This window comes from Miniopterus natalensis, chromosome 19, assembly GCF_054644295.1.
Source record: "Miniopterus natalensis isolate mMinNat1 chromosome 19, mMinNat1.hap1, whole genome shotgun sequence".
Lineage (NCBI taxonomy): Eukaryota > Metazoa > Chordata > Mammalia > Chiroptera > Miniopteridae > Miniopterus > Miniopterus natalensis.
In genome coordinates this window covers 16,904,807-16,931,010 of record NC_142099.1, presented here as the reverse complement: position 1 = coordinate 16,931,010, position 26,204 = coordinate 16,904,807, and the positions used below count along the sequence as shown (strand labels likewise).

The 26,204-nt window shown below is 37.5% G+C and overlaps 1 protein-coding gene across 6 annotated transcripts in view; it reads left to right on the top strand.

Annotated features, from left to right (window-relative positions):
- The first annotated feature begins 1,058 nt into the window (after window positions 1–1,058).
- RC3H1 (ring finger and CCCH-type domains 1) overlaps window positions 1,059–26,204 on the top strand; it is a 59,913-nt gene continuing 34,767 nt past the window's right edge. For all 6 annotated transcript variants that reach the window (XM_087828113.1, XM_087828116.1, XM_087828115.1 and 3 more), the window contains exons 1-4: window positions 1,059–1,140; window positions 21,946–22,322; window positions 25,099–25,219; window positions 25,929–26,168. In XM_087828113.1, the coding sequence (XP_087684239.1) occupies window positions 22,092–22,322; window positions 25,099–25,219; window positions 25,929–26,168 (592 nt within the window). In that variant the 5' untranslated portion in view covers window positions 1,059–1,140; window positions 21,946–22,091. The remainder of the gene's footprint in view (window positions 1,141–21,945; window positions 22,323–25,098; window positions 25,220–25,928; window positions 26,169–26,204) is intronic.

The following is a 26,204-nucleotide window of genomic DNA, read 5'->3' as shown; positions in this document are numbered from 1 at the left end:
ACCATCTCTCTTCTCTCTTCTCATATGATGATTTATTTTGAAATTAAGACTGCATGGTATGAAAAGCATTCCATTTCTCTCCCTTCTTAAAAGCCAGGATCTGGCTAAACTAAACTGCCTTGCAGGGGTCTCCCATTGCCCCAAAGCAAAATGGCTCCTTCTCCAGAAAAGAGAAGAAACTTTCAGCCATCACGAGGTTGGCGTTTAGGTCCGGGAGTTCCTCCAGGGGCCGAATCTTCCCCGGCCCCCCCCGCCCTGCCTTCCCCAGGCCGTTCTCGCTGCGCCCAGGGGCCTGGGGGCACGTTCTGCAGCAGCAAGTGTGCGGGTCTCTGGGCCGCTTCGCCCTGTTGGAGGCCGAACTCTTTGGGGACTCTTGAGAGGGGTGACTAGGGCAAAGCTGGTGATGGAGCAAGATAAAATGAAGCAAGAACACATTCTGCTGGGGCGGGCGAGGCGAGGCGAGGCGAGGCGAGGCGAGGCGAGCTACGGCCAAGGAACGAGAACGGCGGGACGAGGGCTGAGAAAGCCGAGCGCGCAGAGGTAGTGCGGGATGGGTCGGCCCGGCAGGAACCCTCCCATTCACCTCCGCGGCCCCGCCACCTGCCCGCCGGGCTCGGAGGCGCTGCGGGGGCGGCCGCGCGGACGCGGGACTCGCGCTCCCGCTCAGGGCGTGTTGCGCTCGCGCTCCCGGCCGCGCGCGTCGCCGGCCTCCCCGCCGGGCGTCGGCCGCGGGTGACTCAGAGCGACCCTCCCGCGCCCGCCCCGCCCCGCCCCGCCCCCCGCTGGCCCCGCCCCCCGGAAGGAGGGGCCTCCCCCCGGTCTCCGCCCCAGTCTCGGGGCGGGAGGGAGCCCGAGGAAGAGGAAGGGGACGAGGACAAGAGCGACCGGGCGGAGGAGGAGGAGGAGGAGGAAGAGGAGGCCGACCAACAAGATGGCCCCTGCTGCCGGAGCAGCCTCAGCAGCAGCAGGTGGGGGGCCGGAGGCGGCGCTGGCGGTGGCGGTGGCGGCGGCCGTGGCCCGGCGGCCTGGGACAGAGTCAGAGTCGACGGTGGCAGCGGCGGCGGCGGCGGTGGCTGCCGCGGCGGTGGCGACGGCCGCGGGGACTCGGAGCTGAGAGGAGCTGCTGCTCGGACCAGCGCGGTGAGCGGGCGGCGGCGGCGGCGGCGTGGGGAGCGGGCGGGCGGCCCAGCCTCGGTGGGGAACAATAGGCAGAGGCGGCGAGGAAGGGGCTGTCCCCGCCCGTCCTCAGCTCCCGGGCCGCGTCCGCCCCGCCCGGCCTCGGGCCCCGCCGGGGGGCTTGTCAGTGGCCCGCGGCCTTTAGGCCTTGGGCCTCGGCGTGCGGTCTGGAGGGCCTGCGGGGCGAGCAGGCCGAGGGGAGGTGCGGACCCCGCCCGGGACCTGGGGAGGGAGGGCGAGCGAGGCTCCGGAGGGAGGGGGCCGGCGGGCAGGAGACAGCGCGGGGGAAACGCGTCTGGACCCCCCAGACTGCGGGGTGGGGGAGGTGAAGGCGTCTGTAAACAGGCTCCGCCTCTGCCTCCCTACCCCTCGGGGCTGCTCCCTTCCCCAGCCCCTTACGCGCCCCCCCCTTCCCCGGCCGACTGGATTTTACGACGCCTATTTCCCAGGAGCTCTGTCCAGATAGTCTTCTTTCTTCCTGGTGGCGAGATAGGAAAATTGTGGATGCAGGTGTCTTTTTATAAAAATCGAAGTGCAACAACAAAAAATGTGCACGCTAAAAGGTGATTAGCGAGAAGGGATGGAGAGGGATGGAGGTCTAAGGGATGTTGCACCCCTTTAAACATCTATAGGTATCAGTTCAATCTAAACACCAGTGATGCCCAGGTCCCGGTGAGAGTGGAACAAGGGCACTTTGCGAGCATTCATAATATAACTCTTGACATCCCAGAATAGTCCATGCAACTGGAAACAAAGCCACTTACTGGCAACGCGAAGAAAAATTGTAATGTTTGAATAGAAATAACTTTTCTTAACACGAACCGTTGTGCATTATTAATGTGCCACATAAGAAACAACAGTAGTCGGGCTGGTGTCTACAGTGGTTGAGAGTCGACCCATGAACCAAGAGGTCACCGGTTGGATTCCCGGTGGGGGCTCATGCCGGGGTTGCTGGCTCGATCCCCAGTGAGGGGAGTCCAGGAGGCAGCCGATTGATGTTTCTCTCCCATCGATGTTTCTCTCACTCTACCCTCTCCCTTCCCCTCCCTCTAAAATCATTAAAAACACATATGAAAAAGAAATAACAGTACCTGGCACGAAATGGACCTGATGGAGCATTCCTTCAGGAGACAGAAGTGGCTCCTCCCCAGGCTAGAACTTCTTGTGTCCTGTCTCATGTTCTAATTTTGTCTTTCAGTAATTCGTCCTAAAATTATTCAAGACCAACCCTTTCCTCTGAGTTTGACGTTTGGTTTCTAAAGCAGATTTTATAAGATTTCAAAACTTTATTATAATGTTCAAAAACTGGAAACAACTGTTCTGTTTTGACTGTTTAAGCTTATCAACAGACAGCTGTTCATTGCATTTGCCCTATGGTGTCTGAAACTTTAACAGTTAACTATTATTTCTCCTAAACTTAATTTTTAAAGGCACGTACCACATCCATTTCAAGTGAGGGGAGGAAGTGATTCAGGTTATTTCTATTCCAGTCTACCTAGGTGTGCAGAAATTATATTAAAATTATTTTCATGCATCCAAGAAGATTGTTTTCCACTCTTTAACACTAAATTGTGTGGTCCATCTAGTTTGCATTCTTAAAAGGACGATTGACCTGTGCAGAGAACATGCCAGTTAATATCTTTCATCCATCTTTAGAGTAAATTTCTAATTGGAATTGTTGTCCATGTCTGTCATAATTTAAAGCATTTTCAGGTTACAAAGCTCATATGAAGTTTAATGAGCTGTGCTAGTCCTTCGTTCTTCCACAAGAGTTGACAGTAAATAGACTAGCAATTGGATAAACCCGGAGGTTAAACTATCTTGTTTGAGATTGAAGTATAGTGGATGACTATGAATGGCTTTCATCTTATGTGAAGCATAAGTAACGTTGTGGATGTTTTGACTTTTTAAGTGATGGGAAAAGAACAGCTTTCATATGGCTCCTGCTAATGTTAATTTTCTGGGAATAAGTTTCAGAATGGACACTTAAGTGCTCAAATCCATGATTTTTTTTTTTATGCTTAATTTTGTTAGGTCAGTAATTAATGCAAGTAAAGTCTATATTGCAATGACTCTTAAATTTTTCTGTGACCCTAAACCTATTACAACAATTTTAGTAACTTACAAGTTTGTACATTGTATGTGGTTATTTTGCTTTGTTATGAAAAAATCTCATCATGTTGTTTAAGGACTAATTTGCCTCATAGCTAATGTGATTTAAGTGTTAAGGTTTTGAGTTTGGAATTGGATGTTGATCCAACACTTAATTTATGGGTTGTCTTGGTACCTATTTCTGTTTAACATTAAAAAATCTCTTAGAGAATTCTGTTTTTAGTTGTGTCAAAACTTTTTTAAAGATGTGATCCCTCGACTGTCATATCTTCATTCTCAGTGTTTATTCTGATTATTTCAGTTCAGAATTTCTCAAGTAATAGTTAAGAATTTTCTTCTAAGAAGTTTTGGGAGTATAGCTTAAGAATGAGATTTGCATTTTCTTGGTAATATTGAAAGTTAATGTATGTTTGATTCATTTGAAAAGATTTGAAAAGGTTTTTATTGTACATAAAAAATTACAGTTTTTCAAAGCATATTTGTTGAATGGATAAAAACAATCTCATTTAATCCTCCTACCTAGGCTGTAATACTCTCATTTCATATATGAAGAATCTGAGGCTAGGAGAAGCTAAGCAACTAGCAAAAAGGCCACATAATTAATAGGTAAAAGTTTACTCAAACCCAGGTCCTGTGACACAAATTAGATGTTTTACTGCTACCATATGTCTCAGGGTTAAATTTTGAAGAATCTTGTTTTGACTACCAACTGTGTCTTTTAATACTGTACTTGCCTTTAGCCCTAATATCCTTTCTATTGTCATTATCTGTATCTTGCCAAGTATTCACTTATAAGTTTGAAAATGTATTTATTCATGTGATTTACAAAAGGAGTGCTTATTTTTGCTTTTAGTGGGTCTAAGTGCTTTGAATGTAGAAACTCGTACCATTTGCATAGGACAGATCTGTGAAATTGTGTCATAGCTTTAATTTGTTATGCAAGCAGTTACTGAGTTGTGCCTTTGAAGTACTTTATGAAAATTCAAAAATAACTTCAGTAACATTCAGTGATGTTTAAAGTTGGGTCAGCCAACATTTGAAAGTCTTCATTTACATTTTTTAAAAGCCATAGACCATTTAGAATCCTGTGGCTTTTTTTTTTTTTTAATCTCTAGATCTTAGGGCTTGAAATGGAGTTTGATGGAGTCTAATCAGTCTACATTTGCATATATCTTGAAAGTGGTTGGTGTCCAACAAAGTGAAGAATAGACTGATAAATGATCCTTGTTTGGTGGATACCTCGGAGCAAGCTGTTCCTTGGCAGGGTATACTGACCTGGTTTAGCTTTGGCCCTGTCAGTACTCAGGAGTTCAGGTATTCTTTGGGGTTGGATTCCAATGGATTTAAATTCTCAGACTGGCCTGCATCAAAACAATCACAGATTTTGAAATCAGACTTTTCTGCAGGATCCTCTTTAAGATCTCCCCTTTTGTTTAATCCTGGAGTCTAGACTGGATTTGGACTAGCCTTAGAGGTTATGACATAAGATTAATTTGTCAGCCATTTATACAAAGGGATTTTTCTCCAAAGTTTAAGGTAGATTCTATACATTTTCAAGTGTGAAGTTTACTTCATTAATCTAAAGTAATGTTGCTCTGCATCCCTAAGATGGTTAGTTAGCTCTAGCATCTTTGTTTATTCTCATATTGGCCATTTTTGTGCCTGTTGACTTTTTATATAACATTAGAGACTTCTTATCAGTTCACATGTTTTCCTTATTGGTTGAGGTTCAGGAAAGGAATTCTAGTAAAATTTTGAGTTCACCTTACAAGCACAGTTAAGCTGACTGAAATTGCATTCTGTAATAGAGGAATAACTGTTATAAGGTTCATTTATATTTTTCTTTGAGATTATTTACAAACATCTGTCAGCAATATTTTTTTGATGTTTGCCCAGCATGTTAGTCTTGATGTCAGTGCACTCCTCACTATTACTGAGCCAATATGGTGGTAATTTAATTTGTAATGTATTTTAGCTAAAAATCTCCAAGATCTCAATAGCATTTGAACGTGGTAGCAATGTTTTGAAGCAGAGTTCTAAAGGGGTCATCTATCTTAACATAATTTTTTTATTGAGGTTTAATTCACATAACATAAAATTAACCATTTAAAGTAAACAGTACAGCCCTGCCAGTGTGGCTCAGCTGGTTGAGTGTTGACCCCATGCAGAGGTCACAGCTTCGATTCCAGGTCAGGGCACATGCCCTGGTTGTGGGCTGGATCCCCAGTAGGGGGCGTGCAGGAGGCAGCCAATCAGTGTTTCTATCTATGGATGTTCCTATTTCTCTCCCCCCTCCCCCCCCTTTCTCTGAAATCAGCGAAAGAAATACAATAAATAAATAAACAAACAGTACAGTGGCAGTACATTCACAATGTTTTGCAACTACCACCTCTATCTAATTCCATAACATTTTTATCACCCAAAAGGAAACTCTATACTTATTCAGCAGTTGCTCTCCATCCCCTCTCTCCCTAATCTCTGGCTACCACCGGTCTATTTTCTGTCTCTTTGGATTTAACGGAAAATTATTTTGAGCCAAGAGTGAGGAAGATTATAATATATAATTGAAATTGCAGAAAAAACTTCGGGATGTGATTGTTAGGAATCAAAACCCACTTCATTCTTTGCATGCTTTTCCAAGTACAGTAGGCTGGTGCCAGGGACTTTTTATGGAAGAAAAGTTGGAAGTCACAGCAATTCACAGTTCTAGTTTTGATCACTCCAAAGGAGTTGTACTTAGGCTCTCAGACTCATTTATGTTTCATCATTGGGTTGTGAGTATTAACTAAATTTCAGTGTTACATACTGATATGAGTGATAATTAATTAGTCTGTTATCTACAAGTTGTTTGCCTTTGGTTTTTCTTAATGTATGAAGCAACTTGGAATACAGACTTGGAATAATAGACTTACTTGGACTTATTTGAGGTTATACTGGGAAATGATTGTTAGATTGAAAGTTTTTAATCCTATCCTTATGAATCTAACTTTGTGACTATTTTATTCAGCTAATTTTTGAGAATATTTAGAGTTATGATTTGCCTGAACTCTGCTTTTATCCCTTGTTGAATAAATCTTAGAAACCTTGATCTTGGCTTTATATGTGACTCACTCCAAAAGCATAGACACTGCTACAGAAGCAATTGATTTTTAGTCTTTTTGGATTGTTTTAGTTGGTTGATTTGGGGAGAAAGCAATTAGGTTTTTTTTCTTTGTAAAATAACATAATAAAGTTGAACTTCTGTAAGTTTTAAATTGCTACTAAGTTTAAAGTTTCAGTTTTGGGCTTTGAGTATATTCTTTTATCGTCTTAAATTCAAAATGGTACTTCCCCTAGTTAAGTTGAAATCTTAAAATGTGCGGTGGGAAGTGAAATACAGATTTCATATTATTAGTAAAGACTTGTAATAGACTACAGGAAGTCTAAGTGGGAAAGAATTTAAATTTTGATACTAACCTCTCCCTTTTTAGGGAAAAGTTATTTAATAAATTTAGTTCTAAGAACAACTTAAGGAGTGATGAAAAAGAATTACATAAGAATATTTAGGACTCAACACAGTAAAATTTCTGCTTTTTTTAAATAGTGAGTTTTTTCAGGAAAATATCAGTTCTTTGTAAATATATTTCTGTGTTTGTATATATACCTCACTGACTTTTTATAGTAACATTTATTGGAAAGCTAGTGTACTATATGTAATCCTAAAAATAACATATTTAAGTGGGTGATATTTAGAGATCTGTGCTTGAAAATGTGGTTTAGTGGAAGATTTGTGAATGAAACAGGATTGTTATATTTTTACCTTTATAATAGAAATTTATCTCTCCAGGTTCCAGTTTAGACTAAGAAGTAGATAAAAAGACCTTTAATTGTCATAGAATTAATGAACTAAATCATCTGATTAAGGCACTGGCTTAGTATATCTCTTGCTTTGTACATAATTCTAAGAAGTTTGACTGTTTTGTAATCCCACAGCAGATTAAAAGGTGCAGATTAGAAGCACTACAGGTAAAATGGACAGCAAGGAGGAAAAAACCCATGTTAGCTTGGGACCATTTAATATAGGGATAGCACCTCCTTAGGCTGAGCGTGTGGATCATTATCGTGTTGTACTGTGTAACTTCCTCAAAGGCTTAGAGAAGAATAAGAAAAGAAAAATATGACTCCAGAGTTTGAGTTCTCGATGATAAATTTATTGTGGGAAAATTCAATTATGTTTGTAATTTTGGGAATCGTAAAACATATACAGATTATATGAGAACATAGACTTTGGAATCGGATCTAGCTAGGTTCCCATCTTTTATCACTTAAGCATTATAATTCTTCATCTCTAAAAACAGAAACGGTAATATCTTCCCTTAAAGATTGTTTTGAAATTTAAACAAGATAACATTTATCTTTAGTATAGTACCTGACATCTAGTACCCATTCAATAAATGTTACTTTCCTCTTTAAATTCTGTTTAACAAGTATCATTTTAGAAAGGTATCTAGAATATTTGAAAAAATTTCTGCTGTAAAATGTTAATATTTAGGCTGCATATAAAACTTTGTACAGTTTAGCATTAACTGTGTGTGCACTTTTGGGCAATGGTCAGACATAAAATACTATTCTGATTTTCTTCCCACACCAGTCTTGTATTAATACGTGTGCTAATACCAGCTACTAGCTACATGTGGCTACTTACATTTAAAAAATTTTATAGACTTTATCTTTTTCAAATAGTTTTAGGTTTATAGAAGAATTGCGCTGAAAGTACAGTTTCCACATACAGCTTCCCCCACAGTTACCTCTGTTAACATCTTGCATTAGTGTGGTGCATTTATTATAATGAACCAGTATTGGTAAATTATTACTAACTAAAGTCCATAGTTTACATTAGGGTTCACTCTTTGTGTTGTACAGTTCTATGGGCAAGATTGTCTTCTCTTACTTAACAATGTGTATTTAAGCTTCTTCTGTGTCTTCATGGCTTGATAGCACATTTTTTTTTACTGCTAAATAATACTCCATTGTATGGATAAATTTAAGTTTTAATCAATTAAAGTCAAATAAAATTTAAAATTTAGTTCCTTGGTTGCAGTAGCCACATTTCAAGAGCTCAGTGGCCACGTGTGGCTCGAGGCTACTGTATTGGAAACAGATAAAGAACATTTCCATCATTTCGGAAAGTTCTGTTGAAGAGTACTGATATAAACTATTCCCCCCAAAGTCCAGTTCTTCATTTATATTCACTCACAGAGAATTTACCTATTTACATGGCCTCAATTTTTTCTCAAGCCTACATTTTCTATGCTTTGTCACTTATGCTGCCGGCAACTCTAAACTTCAAAAAACTTAAAATCCTTTACTCTACCAAAGCCCCAGACTTTCCAAATGTTGTCCATTGTAGTATGGCTTCTTCAGATTCCTATCAGGGCGTCTTTTACTCCAGTCTTCATGGTTCCTAACCTGGAGTCATCTTTTTCTTTCTTACTCTTCTCTAAACCTTTTGAATATTTTTCAAAGGTATATAAATCTCAGAGCTAATAAATGGCTTAGCTGATATTAGAATTTAGATCTTCCTATTCTAGTTCTCTTTGGGGATCCCCATTTATTGGGTTGCTTTTGAAGTTAGAATCACTTTTGAAGCGGTTATTGAGGACTATTTGATTAAATGTGTAATTTAAAATATACTTCTTACAAATCAGAGGCTATTGCTATAGATTTAATAGTGATGTATTATTATTATTCTTTAAACAATTAGAATCCCAAATGAAGAAATTTATCTTATTTAGTGGATTCTTTTTCTTTAATTTATGATGGAAAATTTTTGTCCTCTAAGTTTGACCCATTTTAGATAACAAAAATTAATTTCCAGTACTAATACAAATTGGCTGATAAGGCTGAACAGAATTTAACTGAACATTATTGGTATCCAGAATTCTCTCTTGGCACTGATTTACATTTGGATTATATTCAAACTACATTTTGATCTGTACAATTTAACTTGTACTTTACTAAATTTATCATGTTTAAGTTTCCAGAGCTTGAAAAATGGAGAGCCTCATGTCGGTTTCTTTTATGTTTTTAGGTGGGCTGTACCTCTACTTTTTTTTTTTTTAAATTAAAAAATATATCTTTATTGATTTCAGAGAGAGGAAAGGAGAGGGAGAGAGAAAGCTAGAAACATCAGTGATGAGAGAGTCATTGATCGGCTGCAGCCCGCAACCCAGGCATGTGCTCTGACCGGGAATCGAACCCTGATCGCCTGGATCCTAGGTCGACGCTTAACCGCTGAGCCACGCCCGGCCAGGCTGTACCTCTACTTTTTGATCAAAGCAGTCATGCTGTGTGTATGGTCTGGATTTGACCTCTTCATACTGGTTATACTTGTTCAAAAGTCCATTTTTGTGGAGACATTCTGTTGAAGAGTAGTAGTCTTCCATATTTAAGTACTGTCCTTAAAAAAAAAACAAAAAACCAGCGTGGATTTTAACCTTCATTTTGAAATGCTTCCGCTATAACTACTGCTTTTAAAACCCATATTTTATATGTCAATTTTTGCATTAATCACTCCATTGATAGCAGTTTTTGAACTGTTTTGATTAAAACTGTCACTCTTTGCTTGAGTCTAGCCTCTTTAAATTTATTAAAAACTTAAAAAAAATAAATGTAGGGCTCTGCATTTATTTAGAAAAATTGAATTATGGGTTCTTTGGATTGACTCATTTACTCTGAGTCAGTTTTTTCAGAAATGCCATTTTATTATGTAGGACTGCAATTGATGTAAACCAGCTCATAAGGGCACAAAAAACCCTCCAATTTATTTTCTTTCTACCACTAATAAAAAAAAAAAAAAAAGTTGACGTTTTGAAATAAGAAAATTCTTAGAATAGAAAACTGTTTAAATCTTTTTAAATGAGTAATTTAGACTATCACAGCCTAAACAGGTAATACGGTGGTACTTCGGTTTTCGAGCGTCTCCATTGACAAACATTTCGGGTTACGAACGCCATAAACCTGGAAGGAAATGCTTTGGTTTTCAAACGTGCCTCTGATGTCGAACATGCCACACAGCTTCTGCCGAGGGCAGGATCCTGACGCCTCGCTGTCAGCTGTGGATCCCTCAGTTTTCCAGCGTTTCAGAACTCGAACAGTCTCCGGAACGGATTCCATTTGAAAACTGAGGTGCCACTGTATTCTTATGAAAGCATCATTGAATATTGAAGTGGTAGCACCTGTTCCCCTGATGATTGGCATTAGTTAACTCATTATACTCAGATGTTAGGATAAAACTTTAAGAATCTTCTTAGGTGCATAGTGACAAAATGATGGGGGGTGGAGGGGAAAGAAGTGGGTAACAAATTCAACAGAATCTCTATATTTGAGAGAGATTTCCGATTCAATTGTTGATGTAAATTTTTTTTTTTGTTAAGACTTTTTTTAGAGCAATTTTAGATTCACAAGCAAAATGGAAAAGAAGGTACTGAGATTTTCCATATACTCTTGTCTGTACACACATGTAACTTTTCCCCCATTGTCAACATCCACCACCAGATTGGTACATTTTGTCACAATTGATGAGCCTCCATTAACACTTGAAGTTCATGGTTTACATTTGGGTTTACTCTTGGGTTTGAACAGATATATAATGACATGTATCCATAGCGATAGTATGTATCATACACAGGGGTTTTTATTGCCCTAAAAATCCTTTGTGCTTTGCCAATTCATTCCTCCTCACTCCAGCTCCTAGCAACCTCTGATCTTTTTACTGTCCCCATAGTTTGCCTTTTCCAGAATATCCTATAGTTGGGATTGTTAAAAAATTTTATGGCAAAAGCTTTTCTAAAAGAAAGAGTTTATTGGGCCTTATGCTGGCCAGAAAACGACCAGGTCCTGGGGCATGCAGGATGAGCCACCAGGGGCAGGGTAGATGGAGAGGACTGCATGTTCTCCATCCTGGGATTTACTGGGCTCTTGTATGCCAACGGTTTGGGGAAGAAAGGTGTAAGTTGTTTTGAAAGAATTTACATTGGCTATAAATACAGGGGGTGGGAGAACGTGAAGTGGGGCTAGTCTGGGGATAGGCGCATAGTCCATAAGGAAGCAGTGTCTGCTCTTTAGGATTGGTTGTGAGCAACCGTGTGGAAAGTTCATGTGTAAGCAAGAGTCAGTGGTGCTTGATGGTCAGCTATTCCGTCTCTCTAGATAATTGTGGAAATAGCCTTTGGGTTGTTTCCAGTTTGTTTTTCAGCTTTTTATGAATAAAGCTGCTGTGAACATTCTTATATATGTCTTTTGGTGGATGTGTGTAGTTATTTCGTGTATAAAAACCTAGGAGTGGAATTTTTGGGTAGATATTGCCAGTTTTCCAAAGTGAATGTACTACTTATTTATACTGCCGTCAGCATTGTATAAGAATTTCACATGCTCATATTCTCTTTAACACTTTGTATTGTCAGCTTAAAGATTTTTAGCCTTTCTGGTAGGTGTATCTCATTGTCATCTAAATTTAAATCCCCCTCATAAGTAGTGATATCCTGTAACTCTTCAGATAAGCATATAATATGCTTATTGCCATTTGATATCCCCTTTTGTGAAATGTCTATTCAAGTCTCTTGTCCTTTGTTTATGAGTTGTTTGTCATAGAAGAAAAACATAGCAGCAGGGTGAGGAGGGTGGAGGAAGGCAAGAAGAAAGGAAGAGGCAGAACTCAGTTAAAGGTTACTACTGTGCGAGCCATGTGAGAGGTGTGCTTAATGAGGGCAGGGGCATTATTTGGTTCAGGGCTATATCTTCAGGTCTTAGGACACTGTCTGGTACATAGTAGGTGCTCAATAAGTGTTTTTGAATGAATGAATATAGACCTCAATCAGGGAAGTAGAGATGGAAAGGGAGCTACAGATGCAAGAAATAATAAGGCTTTTTAATGAGGGTAAAAGAGAATGGGACCTAGGATGATAACCAGATTACCAGGTATGCACATTGAGTGTCAAGTTGGATAGTGGTGTCACCAAAGAAATAAAGACAGCAGAAGGAATTCCCACTTTGAAAGTAGGGAACAGGTTTAGTTACCATATGACCCTGAGCATCTTCCCTAACATCTGTACTTCAGTTTCCTCACCTCTAAAATTAAGCCATAATGATACCTAATAGGGCCAAATGAAATAAAGCGTGTAAAACACTTAGTACAGTGCCTGGCACATAGAATGGACTCAAAAAGGTTAGAGATAGAAATAAACAAAAATCCCTGTCTTTATAGAATTTGCATTTTAGTAGTAGTGGGTACACACTATAACAAAATAAGTAAAAACATAGCATATTGGATGGTGAGAAGTGTTATGGAGAAAAATGAATCAGGAAAGAGATGAGAAGCACACCTTGTAGTGAAATTGTGGTTGAGGGATCTTTTTTTTCTTTTTTTTTTAATATATCTTTATTGATTTCAGAGAGAGGAAAGGAGAGGGAGAGAGGGAGATAGAAACATCAACGATGAGAGAGTCATTGATCGAGCCCGCAGCCCAGGCATGTGCCCTGACTGGGAATCGAACTCTGATCGCCTGGATCCTAGGTCGATGCTCAACCGCCGAGCACCCCCTGCCGGGGGAGGGATCATTTTAAGTAAAGTGATCAAGTATGGTCCTCCCTCAGGAAATTCACACATTAATGCCTGTAGGGAAATGGGGAAAGGCTCAGGTTTAGGAAAAGAGTGGGACGGACTGTTCATAATTTTTTAAGATAGGCAGGGCTCCCTATTTTTACCAAAGAATAGAATATAAGAATATAATATTAGTAGATTTATCTGTTTATTTTGCAGCTCAGGGCACTTAGACTTATCTCAACCTTTTATCTCCTCCTCCCTGCAAAATACACAAACACACACACACACACACACACGCGCGCGCGCGCGCACACACACAGCAAAACCTAAGCATGAATTTAATCCCTAAGAGATTGCCATTATATATTTTGGAGGAAGTGTTTTATGTTTAATTCTGATATATTAGCAACAAATCAGTAGGTTCTCTAACAGTAGCTACTACTTGGGAATCAGCAAATATCTTTTATAATTTATATACCTGTTTCAAACCACATTATGAATATAAATAAGATATATTGTGGCAGTAGGCTTTGGAGTCCATGTAGCAATTTGTTCATTCTTTTAAAATCAAAATGAAATTTTTCCTGGGGTAATAGTCTAGAAATAATTCTAAAATTGAAAGTGAATCCATTATTCTTATCATTATTATTATTATCCTTTTTGTAGCTATATTTTTTCAAGCATGTGCAATTGAAAGTCACAAGGACTTTTGTTTTCTGGAAATAGTTTAAATTCTAATCAAGTATATTCCATAGAAATAAACAGAAAGTAATGTAAATATTCTTTAGCCTTGGCCAGTAGATTATGGGGACAACATATTTGAATAAATTAATGTTATTTTATTATTATTAAATATGTTAGATTATATCTTTAAAATGCAAAAATTCCCTAGGTCAGAGTATACACTCAGGTATCACACGACCATTGCAAAAAAAAAGTATGTTGCATGTGCAGCTTGCCTATTGTGAATACATTTGCCTGTTTTCTCTTTGTTGCCCAGTTCTAAAGTATCAGTCAGAGCCCTATGCTAGCCACCAAATACCACAAGGAAGGTTAAGGCAAAGCTCCCTGGGAAAAAGAAATAGAAGCAAGTAAAAGGAGAGAAGGTGCTGCCTTGTTTTCTTGAGTAGAGAGGGGACTCTTTGTACTCAAGTTTTGTTGTTAACACCTGTTTTTGTTTCTTCCAGTTCAACACAAGAAATCTGTTGCATTCAAAATTTAAATGTCATCACTGCTCCAAAAATGAGTTTGTGAAGCTTCCTAACTATGGTCCATTTAGTGGGAATGTTTTGTAATAGTTTAAAACTATAAGTGTAGGAAAAAAACTAACAAATATAATGTTGAGTGAAAGGAGCCAAAATACAAAAGAATATATACTGATGATCCCATTATATAGAGTTTTAAAACAGGCAAACTCATCTGTAGTACTAAAAGTTAGAATAGTAGCCACCTTATAGGAAGAATATAGGAGTAATGATTGGGAAGCTGGCAGAGGCCTTCTGGGGTACTGTTAATAAGCATCGTGGTTATACAGATATGCTCACTTTGTGATAATTCATTGAGCTGAACCTTCTTGATCTGTATACCTTTTTGTATGTATGCCATACTTCAATACATTATATATAAAATTAGGAGTGATTTTCTTTTTTAGTCCCCTGAGTACTTCTCAGTGTGTTCTAATAAAATATTCCTGTGATTCTCTTCAAAAGAAATAGTTGCCATAACTTGGTTTGTTTTTAAAATAAACTAGTGGGTTAAACAGTTCTAGGGTCCTTGTACTGGTCTAGCATGTGGCTTGCCTTGGAGAATGGCCCATGTATATTTGGAAGAATTTTGCTGCTGTCGGGTATTGTATTCTGTGGCTGTTTTTAGGCAGTTGTGTTATAATGGTATTCAAGTCTTACACATGTATCCTTGTTGAGCTGAACATGCTATTCTGGGTGCTAAGGCCTTAAAGTTTTCCATTAGCCTAATTGACTTTCTATTAGAAAATACAAAGTACTCCAGTTTAATAGGTTTGCTAATATATATATTGGCTGGCTTTTTTGTATTAAAACTATAGAGCAAATAGCGGGGGTCTGGGGGGAACCCCTAAGATATTATCTGATTTTAAGGGATTTAGAGTCTAGTTATATAGCCTAGCTTTGCTTGATGGGGATACTGTTAACAGGGACACCAGTTAAGAAATTGTCACAGTAATCCAGGTAAAAGATGTTAGTAACCTAAACTAAGGTATTGGGAATGGGTGGGAGAGTTCCAGAAACATTAAAGAAATAAAATGAAAAGGACATGGTGATTGGTTAGTTGAGGAGGCAGATTTGGGGAAAAGGCAGTAGTCAAGGATGATTCCCCATGCTTCTCTCAGCACCTAAGTCACTCATTCATTCACTTAGAGAACAAAAGGCTTGGTTAGGTTGAGATGGTTTGAGATCCTAGTTGGACATGAAGAACTAGTAGCCAACTGGTTATATTGCCCTGGCACTCTGAAGAGAGGTCTGAACTTGAGAAATAGGTAACATCACACAAGGAAGTTTTGTAGAGAAGTGAGGAAGGAATTCTGAGGGACCCACTCATACTCCAGTGATGGGCAGAGAAGGAGACGCCCTCAAGAGAGGCACCAAGGAGTGGGCTGTCAGTCAGTGTAATACGTGGACAGTATGCCATTATAGAAGCCAAGGGGGGCAGCGTTTCCTGGAGTAAGTGGTCAACATTATTATTTTTTTTTAAATTGATTTCAAAGAGAGGAAGGGAGAGAGAAGGAGAAACATCAGTGATGAAAGAGAATCATCGATCGGCTGCCTCCTGCACACACACATACCCCCCACCCCCGGGATCAAGCCTACAACCTGGGCGTGCGCCCTGACTGGGAATCCAGCTGTGACCTCCAGGTTCAGGGGTTGATGCTCAACCACTGAGCAACACCACCAGCTGGACTGGTCAACATTATTAATGCTGTATAGAAAGAAGCAAGGTAAGGACTGAGCTGTGACCATTGAACTTCATAAGAAGGTTGTTGGCATGCCAATTAAAAGTCGTTTCAAAATAGTGGCTGGGAAAAAGTGGTAGTTTGAAACTGAAAGGTGAGGGAGTAGAAATAGAGTCTAGGAGGACAGTGATAGGGATCAAATTTTTAAAAAAAAATTTAAACAAGACAGGTTGGAGATAGAAATATGTTTTTTAGCTCCTCTAAAAAAGGATTGTAGTGTGCCTGTGAGGAAAGAAATAGTAAAGTGGAATAAGTTAAAGAAACAGAATATTAGTGCTGCTCCTTAAACTGTCTCAATTTTATTGGATTCCTCAGTCTATAGGTTAGTATTTAACAATCTGAAATAGAAATTTTGAGGCACAAGTTAGATTTTCTTTTCATTGTGAGCCTTTTCCCCTACATTCAAGATTATTGACCACTTGCCAATCAGATTTGTCATTGTGTCTCAAAATAACTTCTGGGTACAGGAGGAGCAAACTTCCTCTACAAAAAGGAGCCATTATTGTAGCAGGAGAACGATTTCAAGACGTGACCTGAAAAACTAAAGTCTTGTTAAAATATTTGTCCTAGTCTTCAAAATTTATTCTTGAACCTTTTCTATGGGACTGAATTATCTTTATAATTTAGCAAAGAACCTTAATTAAGGGGACATCAATTTTTACAAAGGAAACATCCAGTTTCAGAAATTTGCATTTAATTTGAAAGGAGTTAACAAGATGACAGATGAATTAAAATGCCTAGTGTATTCCAAAATAGTCCTGATTTTGGTTATTAGTTCTCATTATGTCCTTGATGTTTGGATTACCACTAAATGGTGATGATATATTTATGTACTTGACAGTATATAGTATATGTACTCTTCAGCAGAATATTAATGCAAAAACTGAAAGGAAATAATTCTTTGCTGTTTTGCTATAATGGATACGGTTTTTCTGCTTAGTATTTCACAGTCCTTTAAAGATGATACTTTTGAGTCTGGCCTTTTCTTTCTATAACTTCTTAATAACTGCTGATTGTCCTCTTCAGCATATTTGCATACGATGTATAACTTTGTTTCATAGAGTAGAAACTGGAGCTTCAGACTATGTACACAAAGTTAGAGACTGTCATTCAGGTCTTAGAGTACTGTTTCAGCTTCAGATCAGGCAGCTTCCCCAAGAATGGGTTTATCTTTTTTACTGTTTCTTCTAACTTTGGTATTAAGTTGGAGGTAGCAATGTTTCTTTTTGTTACTCTGCACACTGGGAAAGTAAGCCACCTAAATGAACCCTTTGTAGCTTTCTTAACCCTTCTTTATCAAGTTTTTAAGGCCTTTTCCCCTCTAAATCAAAAGCCCTTCTCATCATACTTGTCCCAAGTATTTCTCCATTAATACTAAGATTAGCATATGAAATTATTTATATGTAGGATGTTGTACATAGTATAGGGTTACAATTCAATCTATATATTTTGGGAAGAGATAATTTTACAATCAAAACCGGGTTTTTCTTCACAGAGTATTATTCTTGGAAAAACCTTGCTCTTTCTCAAATATCTCAGACTACTATTTTATCTGTAAATTGATACTCTTCTGAGAATTGTAATACTGAATAGTACTATAATAATAAGCCTTCATTTACTTTTCTTTTTGTGTCTATTTCCTGCTTTTAGCTTTATTGTTCAAGATAGTTAAAACTTTTCTCTGGTGGTGCCCTGCATGTTGGTTGCTATGGAATGTTCCAGCGAAGTGACAGGTTGAGGCAAGGCCAAGAATGAGTTAACTCATCTCATAGGGTAGGGTGGGTAGGAATAGATCGTGATTGCCTTCTTGCAGACAGTAGGTTTTGTTTGATATATTTTTCTCATAGCGACTTATACTTCAGACTCACACAGAGCTGAGTTTTATTCTCAGCTCCACAATTTATAGCTTCTGGTAAGTTATTTAATGCTGCAGCAGTTCATGAGTTACCTATAAAATGGGCCTAGTAACACTTCGGAGGAGTGACTGGCCCAGAGCAGATACTTTATGAATTTTAATTTCCATGTTTCTCCCTCTAAATCAGAGGTAGAAAAGATGAACCTGTAATAGAGGAGATTGGTAATACATTTAAAAACAATTTTTAAAATGTCAGTTTGCAATATATGTGAATGAAATAGCCAAAGCAATATAATTATTTAATAGGGCTATTGCTGTGCTCACGGGACAATCTGAAGTGACTTTATATTTTTAAGTTACTACATTTAAAAATTTGAAAACTGCCCTAGTCGGTTTGGCTCAGTGGTTAGAGCATCGGCCCTCGGACTGAAAGGTCATGGGTTTGATTCCAGCAGAGGGCATTTATCTCAGTTGCAGGCTCCATCCCTGGCCCTGGTTGGGGCCTGTGCTGGAGGCAGCCAATCAGTGTGTCCCTCTCACATTGATGTTTTTCTTTCTCTCTCTCTCCCACTCTCTCTGAAAAGCAATGGAAAAAATATCCTTGGGTGAGGATTAAAAAAATAAAATTAAAAATGTGAAAACTTTTTTATAAAAAGCATTTAATGACTATTTTAGCAGCTTTATTAAAGTATAATTTGCATACCATAAAGTTCACTTATTTTAAGTGCACAGTTCAGTAATTTTTAGTAAATTTACAGAATTGTGCAACTATCACCACAGTCCAATTTTAGAACATGTTCATCATCCCTAAATGTTCCCTCACCTTAATAACTATTAACTTTCATCCGTAAAGTGGCACAAATTATAGGATTTAAAAGTATCACTTTGGGAGTTAAGCCCATCTGAGTTTGAATCCTAGTCCTGCTATTACTAGCCTTGTGTCTTTGGGTACTTCTCTGTACTTTGATTTCTTTTTTTCTTTTTTTTTTTTTTTTTTAGAGATAGGGGAAGGGAAAGAGAGGGAGAGAGGGAGAGAGAGACATTGATGTGATGGGGAAGCCCTGACCGGGGATTGAACCCTCAACCCAGGTATGTGCCCTGATGGGGAATCGAACCCACAACCTTTCAGTGTATGAGATGCTGCTCCAACCAACTGAGCCACGCTGGCCAGGGTTGTACTTTGGTTTCTTTATCTTTAAAATGGAGATAATTTTACATTACATCATTGCTGTGAGCATTTAATTAATTAGGTGCTATGTATACAACACGGAAAATGCTAAAACACCTAACAAGTATTGGTTACTGGTGGAAGTTTGTATTGTGGTTTAGATTTATGGTAGATATTTAAATAAGAGAAGCATCTGAAAACACTCAGAATAACGCCTGACACATGGTTTGTTTTCAGAAAACCAAGCTCTGTTATGTATCCTGTCTTAACGTGTTGTATCATGTCATCATAAGTTTGTCTATAGTAGCTCTTTAGCAGTTGCTTTCACCACAGTTAAACCTTTGAGGCTCACAACATATAGTTATTTGTTATTTTGCAGAGGCATGGATTTGAATTGAGTGGCTTCACAGCAGCCATGAGAGTTGGAGTTCGATATCTGCAGACTAGTTACTGAGTTGGTGGAATGAGTCATTGGTCTTATTTTTTAGTGTTTGTTGACATAATTTTCTTACTCGAAGATCTTCTTTGTAAAAAAAAAAACAAAACTCTGAGAAAGGTCAAATGATAGTATTAATGATTCATTTTATTAATATAAATATTTAGAGATTTTTAAAAGTGTTGGTTTTTAACCAGAATTTAGAAGCTGGGATAAATTAGTGAAACATCAAATGTCAGAATCTGTACAGTGTAGCTCTAGTCAGTGACATGAGGAAGGCATGTAACCAAATAAAAGTCTTTTAAATGTTTTCTTTAAGCACTCTTTCTGACGTAAAAATATGTATATTACTGAGGAAGTTATATGATATTTTTTAATATGGACCTTCAAGATGGACGGATTTCTATTTAATTATCATGTTGTTCTGTATGGTCTATTATTTATCTACAGTAAAATCTCCAATTTTTGCTACTTACATAGGAGAGTAGACCTTATTTAAACTGATGGGAAAGTTAACCATTGCTCTCATAACACTGCATCAGTCACTTTTTTAGATTTTTTTTTTTTTTTAATAAAGAGGACTCATCATTCATGCATTGTTTCTGAGTAGGAAGGTTCCAGTAGAATCACTTTCTAACAAGCTAGATTGAGGCTGAGCCCTAACACATAATGATTTATCTGCAGGCTTTTAGCACATGTACTTTAATTAACAGAATTATTTACCACCACCACCCTCCCTCCACCCCCCGCCATAAAACCTTACTCTGAGGAAGTTTAAAGAATTTAGATATTGGTATTTTAGTAATTTTATTTCATATGTTTACTCTTGGCTGAAAGAATGTTTATTACATTCACTAAGCCATATGTCCTGTGTGGTTTAGATATGTTTTTGTGGCTGAAGATGATGTAAACACTGCCTTTGAGAATCTTGGAGCTTGGAGTATGTTTGGAAAGGTGATTGGAGAAAGATATTTAAAGAATGAAGAAGACATTCTTCTTAGATCTAATAACTATAATTAATGACTCTGAGTCTCTAAAAAATCTTTGATTTATGTTTTTGTAATTCCTGAAATACAGTTATCAAAGAGTGACTTACTATTTGTAATCATCAGATTTCTCAGGCAAAGTCAAGCCTTTACAATACTGTTTTTCCCTTGATCTCTCAAACTTATCTTGATAGTCAAAGGAATGCTGCTATTTTTAGTGCAGAATTTGGTGCTGATTCTGTATGTCTTTTCTATCAAGTTTGTTATAGTTGTCTCTAAAAGCTGTTTTACTAAAAAATATAATAGTTTAGCAACTATATACCTCATTTTACTAGGTTAATAGAGATGGAAATGATATATAAAATTAATAAACTATGCTAGTTCTTTGAAACAGATAAATTATAAAGTATAAATATTTTTAATGAATTTTGGAAAGAGCTAAGTTTTCATGATTTGGTTATCCAAATGTGTTAAAGGGTCGGTTTAATAAGGAAAAATGTTTTGAATAGTCTTATAGTAATTTATCTTAGAAACAGCCTAAATTGTATTGTAAATGTACTGTAGCTTCTCGTATTTTTGTCCTTCAAAGTTATTTGCACTTATATAAATAATTCATGACTGTATACATTTTGTAAGTTGCCCAGCTGTGTGTTAAGTTTGTTAGATACCTTTCTAGATCTTTTCCTTCCATCCATTTACATCCATTAAAACCAAGACTAGTATGTAGGGTTTTCCCCAACACAAATTATATCGTATGTACTGGTCTACAAGTTTCGTTTTGCATATTTAAGATACGTGCTAGAAATTTCTGGTAGGGTTTTATACATAAAGAAAATTTTTGTTAGACATAGGTGATGAGTTTTGTGATTTGGCTTTTATCCCCCATCAAAAATAGAGGATAGACAGTGAAATTTGATTATATATGGGTTCTGGTTAACTAGAATTATTCTATCATTCTTAAAGTTGGGGAATTTAAAAAAATCTTTTGAAGTAAATAGCTTTAACTATGTTCTAATACAACATACTATAGCAGTAAGTATAGGCTGTACCTGGGGCTTAAAGATATCTACTAGTAAATAAAACTCTAAAGAATGTCTAAAACCCTTAAAAGTAAACCTTTAAAAAACCTACAGTCTTTTTTTTATTTCATTACCCATACCAAATTTGATGATAAAGTATTTTAAGGCAGTTTTTATTTTGAGCCAACTTGAGGGGTAACGTACACAGGAGTGTACCTATCATAAGTGTAGAGCTTGATAAAACTTCACAGCTGAACAGATTCATGTAACTGGTGTACAGATGAAAAACAATATTATTAATGACCTCAAAAAGGCTAATTTTTAAATATAAAACAATCACAGATTTAGATAAACTTGAGAGACTTAGGTCCTGTATCTTTTAACTTTATTACTAACTTCATGTGTCACTTTAGGCAGTTATTTCATCTTTCTGGGGTCTATCCCTCATCTTTAAATTGAGGGACTGAGACTAGATGTTTTATTATGACTCTAATTATGTAAAAGTGTAAAAAGAGGGACTGGTGATATTAAATGTAGTATATAAGGTTGTAGGTAGTAGGATGAGAAGATACAGTTTAATGTAAAAAGGAAGATTCATTTTTTTTCTTTTTCTTTGTTTTCCAGGTTATATTTCACACTATGTGCTGACTGTACCTACAGAAACTATTAAAAAAAAAAAGATAAACTTTTTTCAAAGATTTTGATTCCAGTGGAATCTTTGCTTTAGATATTGTGTGTGTGTGTGTTAGTGAATTGTAACTCCAGAAGCAATGCCTGTACAAGCTCCACAGTGGACGGATTTTCTTTCCTGCCCAATTTGCACTCAGACTTTTGATGAAACAATTCGAAAACCCATCAGTTTGGGTTGTGGCCATACTGTCTGCAAGATGTGCCTGAATAAGCTCCACCGCAAGGCTTGCCCGTTTGACCAGACCACTATCAATACAGACATTGAGCTCCTCCCCGTGAACTCAGCGTTGCTGCAGCTAGTGGGCGCTCAGGTATGATGGGTGACCGATTTAATTTCTGCCTGTGTGTTTTCCTTCTGAGACAAACCTGTCGAATTAAAATTGGGTAACATTGCCCTCTATTTAAATAGATAAATTCTGTTCAGTACTGTGCAAATCCTTTATTTCAGTGTGTTAGGGAACTTAGGGTAGTATCTAGTGTTCCTCAGTCCTAGTACAGTAGCCATGTTCTAATCTTGTGGTCTGACTTTCTTGACAATCTTAGCAATTAAGATCACTAGAGAAACTTAAGAAGTAAGTCACAAGGACCTTCTAATACTGAGGAAAATATTATTCATAAAACCATTGCATTTTACTTAAGAAAAGTGAAGCTGCTTCAGACAATTTTACTTAGTAGATACTAACTGAAGTGGAAGATGAAGAGGGTGACAAAAAACTGTAACCCACAGCCTTTGGAACCATTTATCTAGAGTAGGAGCAAATATCCCTGGGCACCCATAAAATTAGTGCGGTAATTCTGAAAGTAAGACTCTGAAAGTTTTATGTCAGTATTCTCAAATTAGAGATCAGTGGTATCCTCCGAAGGCTTCACAAGGCCATGGGGGGCAGGTTTTTGAGAGCTAGATATGATTCCCTTAAATAATCCCTCACTAGATTAATTTGCATAGTGTGAACCTGAAAGTACCATCTGTTTACCATAATCATCCAAATAAATATACTGGAACTTTGGACCTAGCCCAGTCATATCTTCCTAAAAGCTATTTTAAGTAGAGAAAGTTAATATGTACATTGCCAACAATACTACAAAATATTTGTGAAAAGGGAAAGCACTGATTCTTTTTCTTTTCTTCCTGTACTTAGTTTTTTATTTCATAATCATTTTTCTTTTCATTTTGAAAATTCCAGTGTGACATTTTGGAAACATTTTAAAAAATAAACTTACTGGGAGGTAACAGTTTTAGAATGTAATATTTTAATAACAAATAACCAAGGTTTTCTTGTTTTTGTAAAGATATCTAAGGATGAACTGATTTTTTTTTTTCTTTTTTTTTTTTTCTAAAAATGAGTAAGACTTTGTCATACCTTAACTGAAACAGCTAATGTTTGTGAAATTTGAGGATAGGATAATGTGTATTTTACTACAGAATAGCCACTATTTTAACCCTAAAGATTTCCATTTAAAAACTGTTAGAGCTAATAAATTACTTTCTGGGTGTGTTTTTTAAAATTTTTCTAAGTGCACATAAATTGCTTTGATAATATTCTTTTAATGAGAAAAATGTTTAAGTAACTTGTATTTAGTTCTCTAAGCCCTCGTGCAGGATACAAAATCAGCACACAAAAATCAGTTGCATATCTATGCACTAACAATGAACAGTCCAAAAGGAAATTTTTTAAAAATTCCACTTACAGTAGCATCAAAAAGAATAAAATACTTAGGAATAAACTTAGTGAAGGAGGTCATGAGAGACTTGAATCCTGAGAACTACAAAACGTTGCTGAAATTTAAAAAGACATAAATAAATGAAAAGACATCATGGATAGGCAAACTTCACATTAAGATGACAGTGCTATCCAAAGTAATCTACAGATGTAGTGTAAGCTTTATAAAAATCCCAAGGGTGGTTTTTCTTTTTGGAAATAGAAAAATTCATCCTAGAATTCATATGGAATCATAGGGGATCTCAAACAGCCAAACATTCTTGACAAAGAAGAACAAAGTTAGAAGAATCACACTTTCTGATTTTGAAACTGCAAAGCTACAGTGATCAAGAGAATGTGCTATTGTCATAAAGACATTTTTAGGTCAGTGGAATAGAATAGAGTTCAGAAATAAACCACATGTATGGTCAGATGATTTTTGACAAGGTTGCCAAGACCATTCAATGGGGAAAGGGCAGTCTTTCCAACAAATGGTCCTGGGAAAACTCAGTATCCAAATGTAAAAGAATGAATTTGGACCTCTACTTCATACCATGTATAAAACTTGATTCAAAGTGGATCAAAAGGTAAATGTAGGAGCTAAAATTACAAAACTCTTAGAAGAAATACAGGCCTAGATATATCCATGACCTTGCAGTAGTTTTTCAGATAAGATACCAGAATCACAAGACAATAGATAAATTGAACTAAGTCAAAATTTAAAACTTTGTGCTTCAAAGGACATTGTCAAGAGAGTGAAAGAACAACCCACAGAATGGGAGAGAATAATTATAACATATATCTGGTAAGAAATTTGTATCTAGAATATTTAAAGAACCCTTACAACTTAATAAATAAGATCATAATTTAAAAATTGGCAAAGATCTGAACAGATACCTCACCAACGAAGATATACACATGGCAGATAAACAAATAAGTGAGTTCAGCATCATTTGTCATTTGGAATTGCAAATTAAAACAAAGGTTCTACTACACAGAATACCTAAAATCCCAAATGCTGGTGAGGATGTGGAGCAGCAGAATCTCATTTATTCCTGGTGGGAATGCAAAATGGTGCAGCCACTTAGGAAGGAAATTATTGCATGATTCTCTGTTCTGTTTATATGAAATGTCTAAAGAGATAAATCTGTAGAGACAGAAAATAGATTAGTTTTTTTCCTGGGACTGGTGGAAGTTGGGAAGAAATACGAGGGGGGCGTAGCAGTTAAAAGAATATGAAGTTCTTTAAGAATCCATAAATTTAGTGGGAATTTGATGTTACCAGTGTTAAAACAGCAGTGCATAAAATATATTCAAATATACTCAATAAAGCATTTGTTTAATTGATTAGTAAGCACTGAAGCAGACCTTTTCTTTTGACCTTGAGGTCCCTGAGCAGCAACCCATTACTTTGTGCAGTGGGGTTGAAGATACAAAGCATTATGAAGAAGCCAAGAAATGTGTAGAAGAATTAGCATTGTACCTGAAACCACTCAGCAGTGCTAGAGGTAAATTGGGTACAGTTATCAATACTAAGCAGATGTTTATTAAAATACTTTTATTACCATAAAAATTGTGGGCTGTAAATGAACGTTAATGAAATTTATTTATTGTAAACCAAACTCACTGATGCTAAATAATGTTATTAGAAACCATATCAAAGAAAGTAATGAATGTAGAGTTTATGTGGTGTTGGAAACATTTGAATGAGCTGCAGAAATAAGTATAAGTATGAATGCATTAATGGTTTCAGAAGGGCTCTCTATCATTTGACTGTCTGAACTGTCTGTCTTCTATTCAGTTTTACATGGTGTGCTATAGGGGAGGTAATAAAATTGGAAGTTGCCATTACTGTCTTGTCATTACTGCTTGTTATTTCATTAGGAAGGAAGGTATGGGTAACCACTGTGAAATAACAAGACAAAACTGTTATAACCTCCAGATTCGGGTCTTACAAACTAATTATTATTGTCTGGCCTTTTCATCTTTATTTCTCTATGATTAAAATGAATAATGGTATATTTCATGTCATGAATGTTATATTTACATGAGGTAACAGCTTTTGTATACTTTTAAAAATGCTTCACTTGTGTAATTTTATTATTTTAAGCATAAGCATTCTAGTACAACCCGTAAGTCAATCAGCCCATCAGAGGTAGTTTTCCTGAACTCTAAAATTGCATCGTAAACCTAGGAATAACTTCTTCTCTTTTAAAGGAGTGGGTCTGAATAGCACTACTCAGAGTGTTCTGAGTCGCCCAATGCAGAGGAAGCTAGTGACTCTGGTCCACTGCCAACTAGTGGAAGAAGAAGGCAGGATTCGTGCCATGCGGGCAGCTCGATCTTTAGGTGAACGAACAGTTACAGAACTCATTCTGCAGCACCAGAATCCTCAGCAGCTCTCTTCTAATCTTTGGGCAGCAGTCAGAGCTCGGGGCTGCCAGTTCCTTGGACCAGGTATAGAATTAAATTTCATATTTACTACACTAGTAA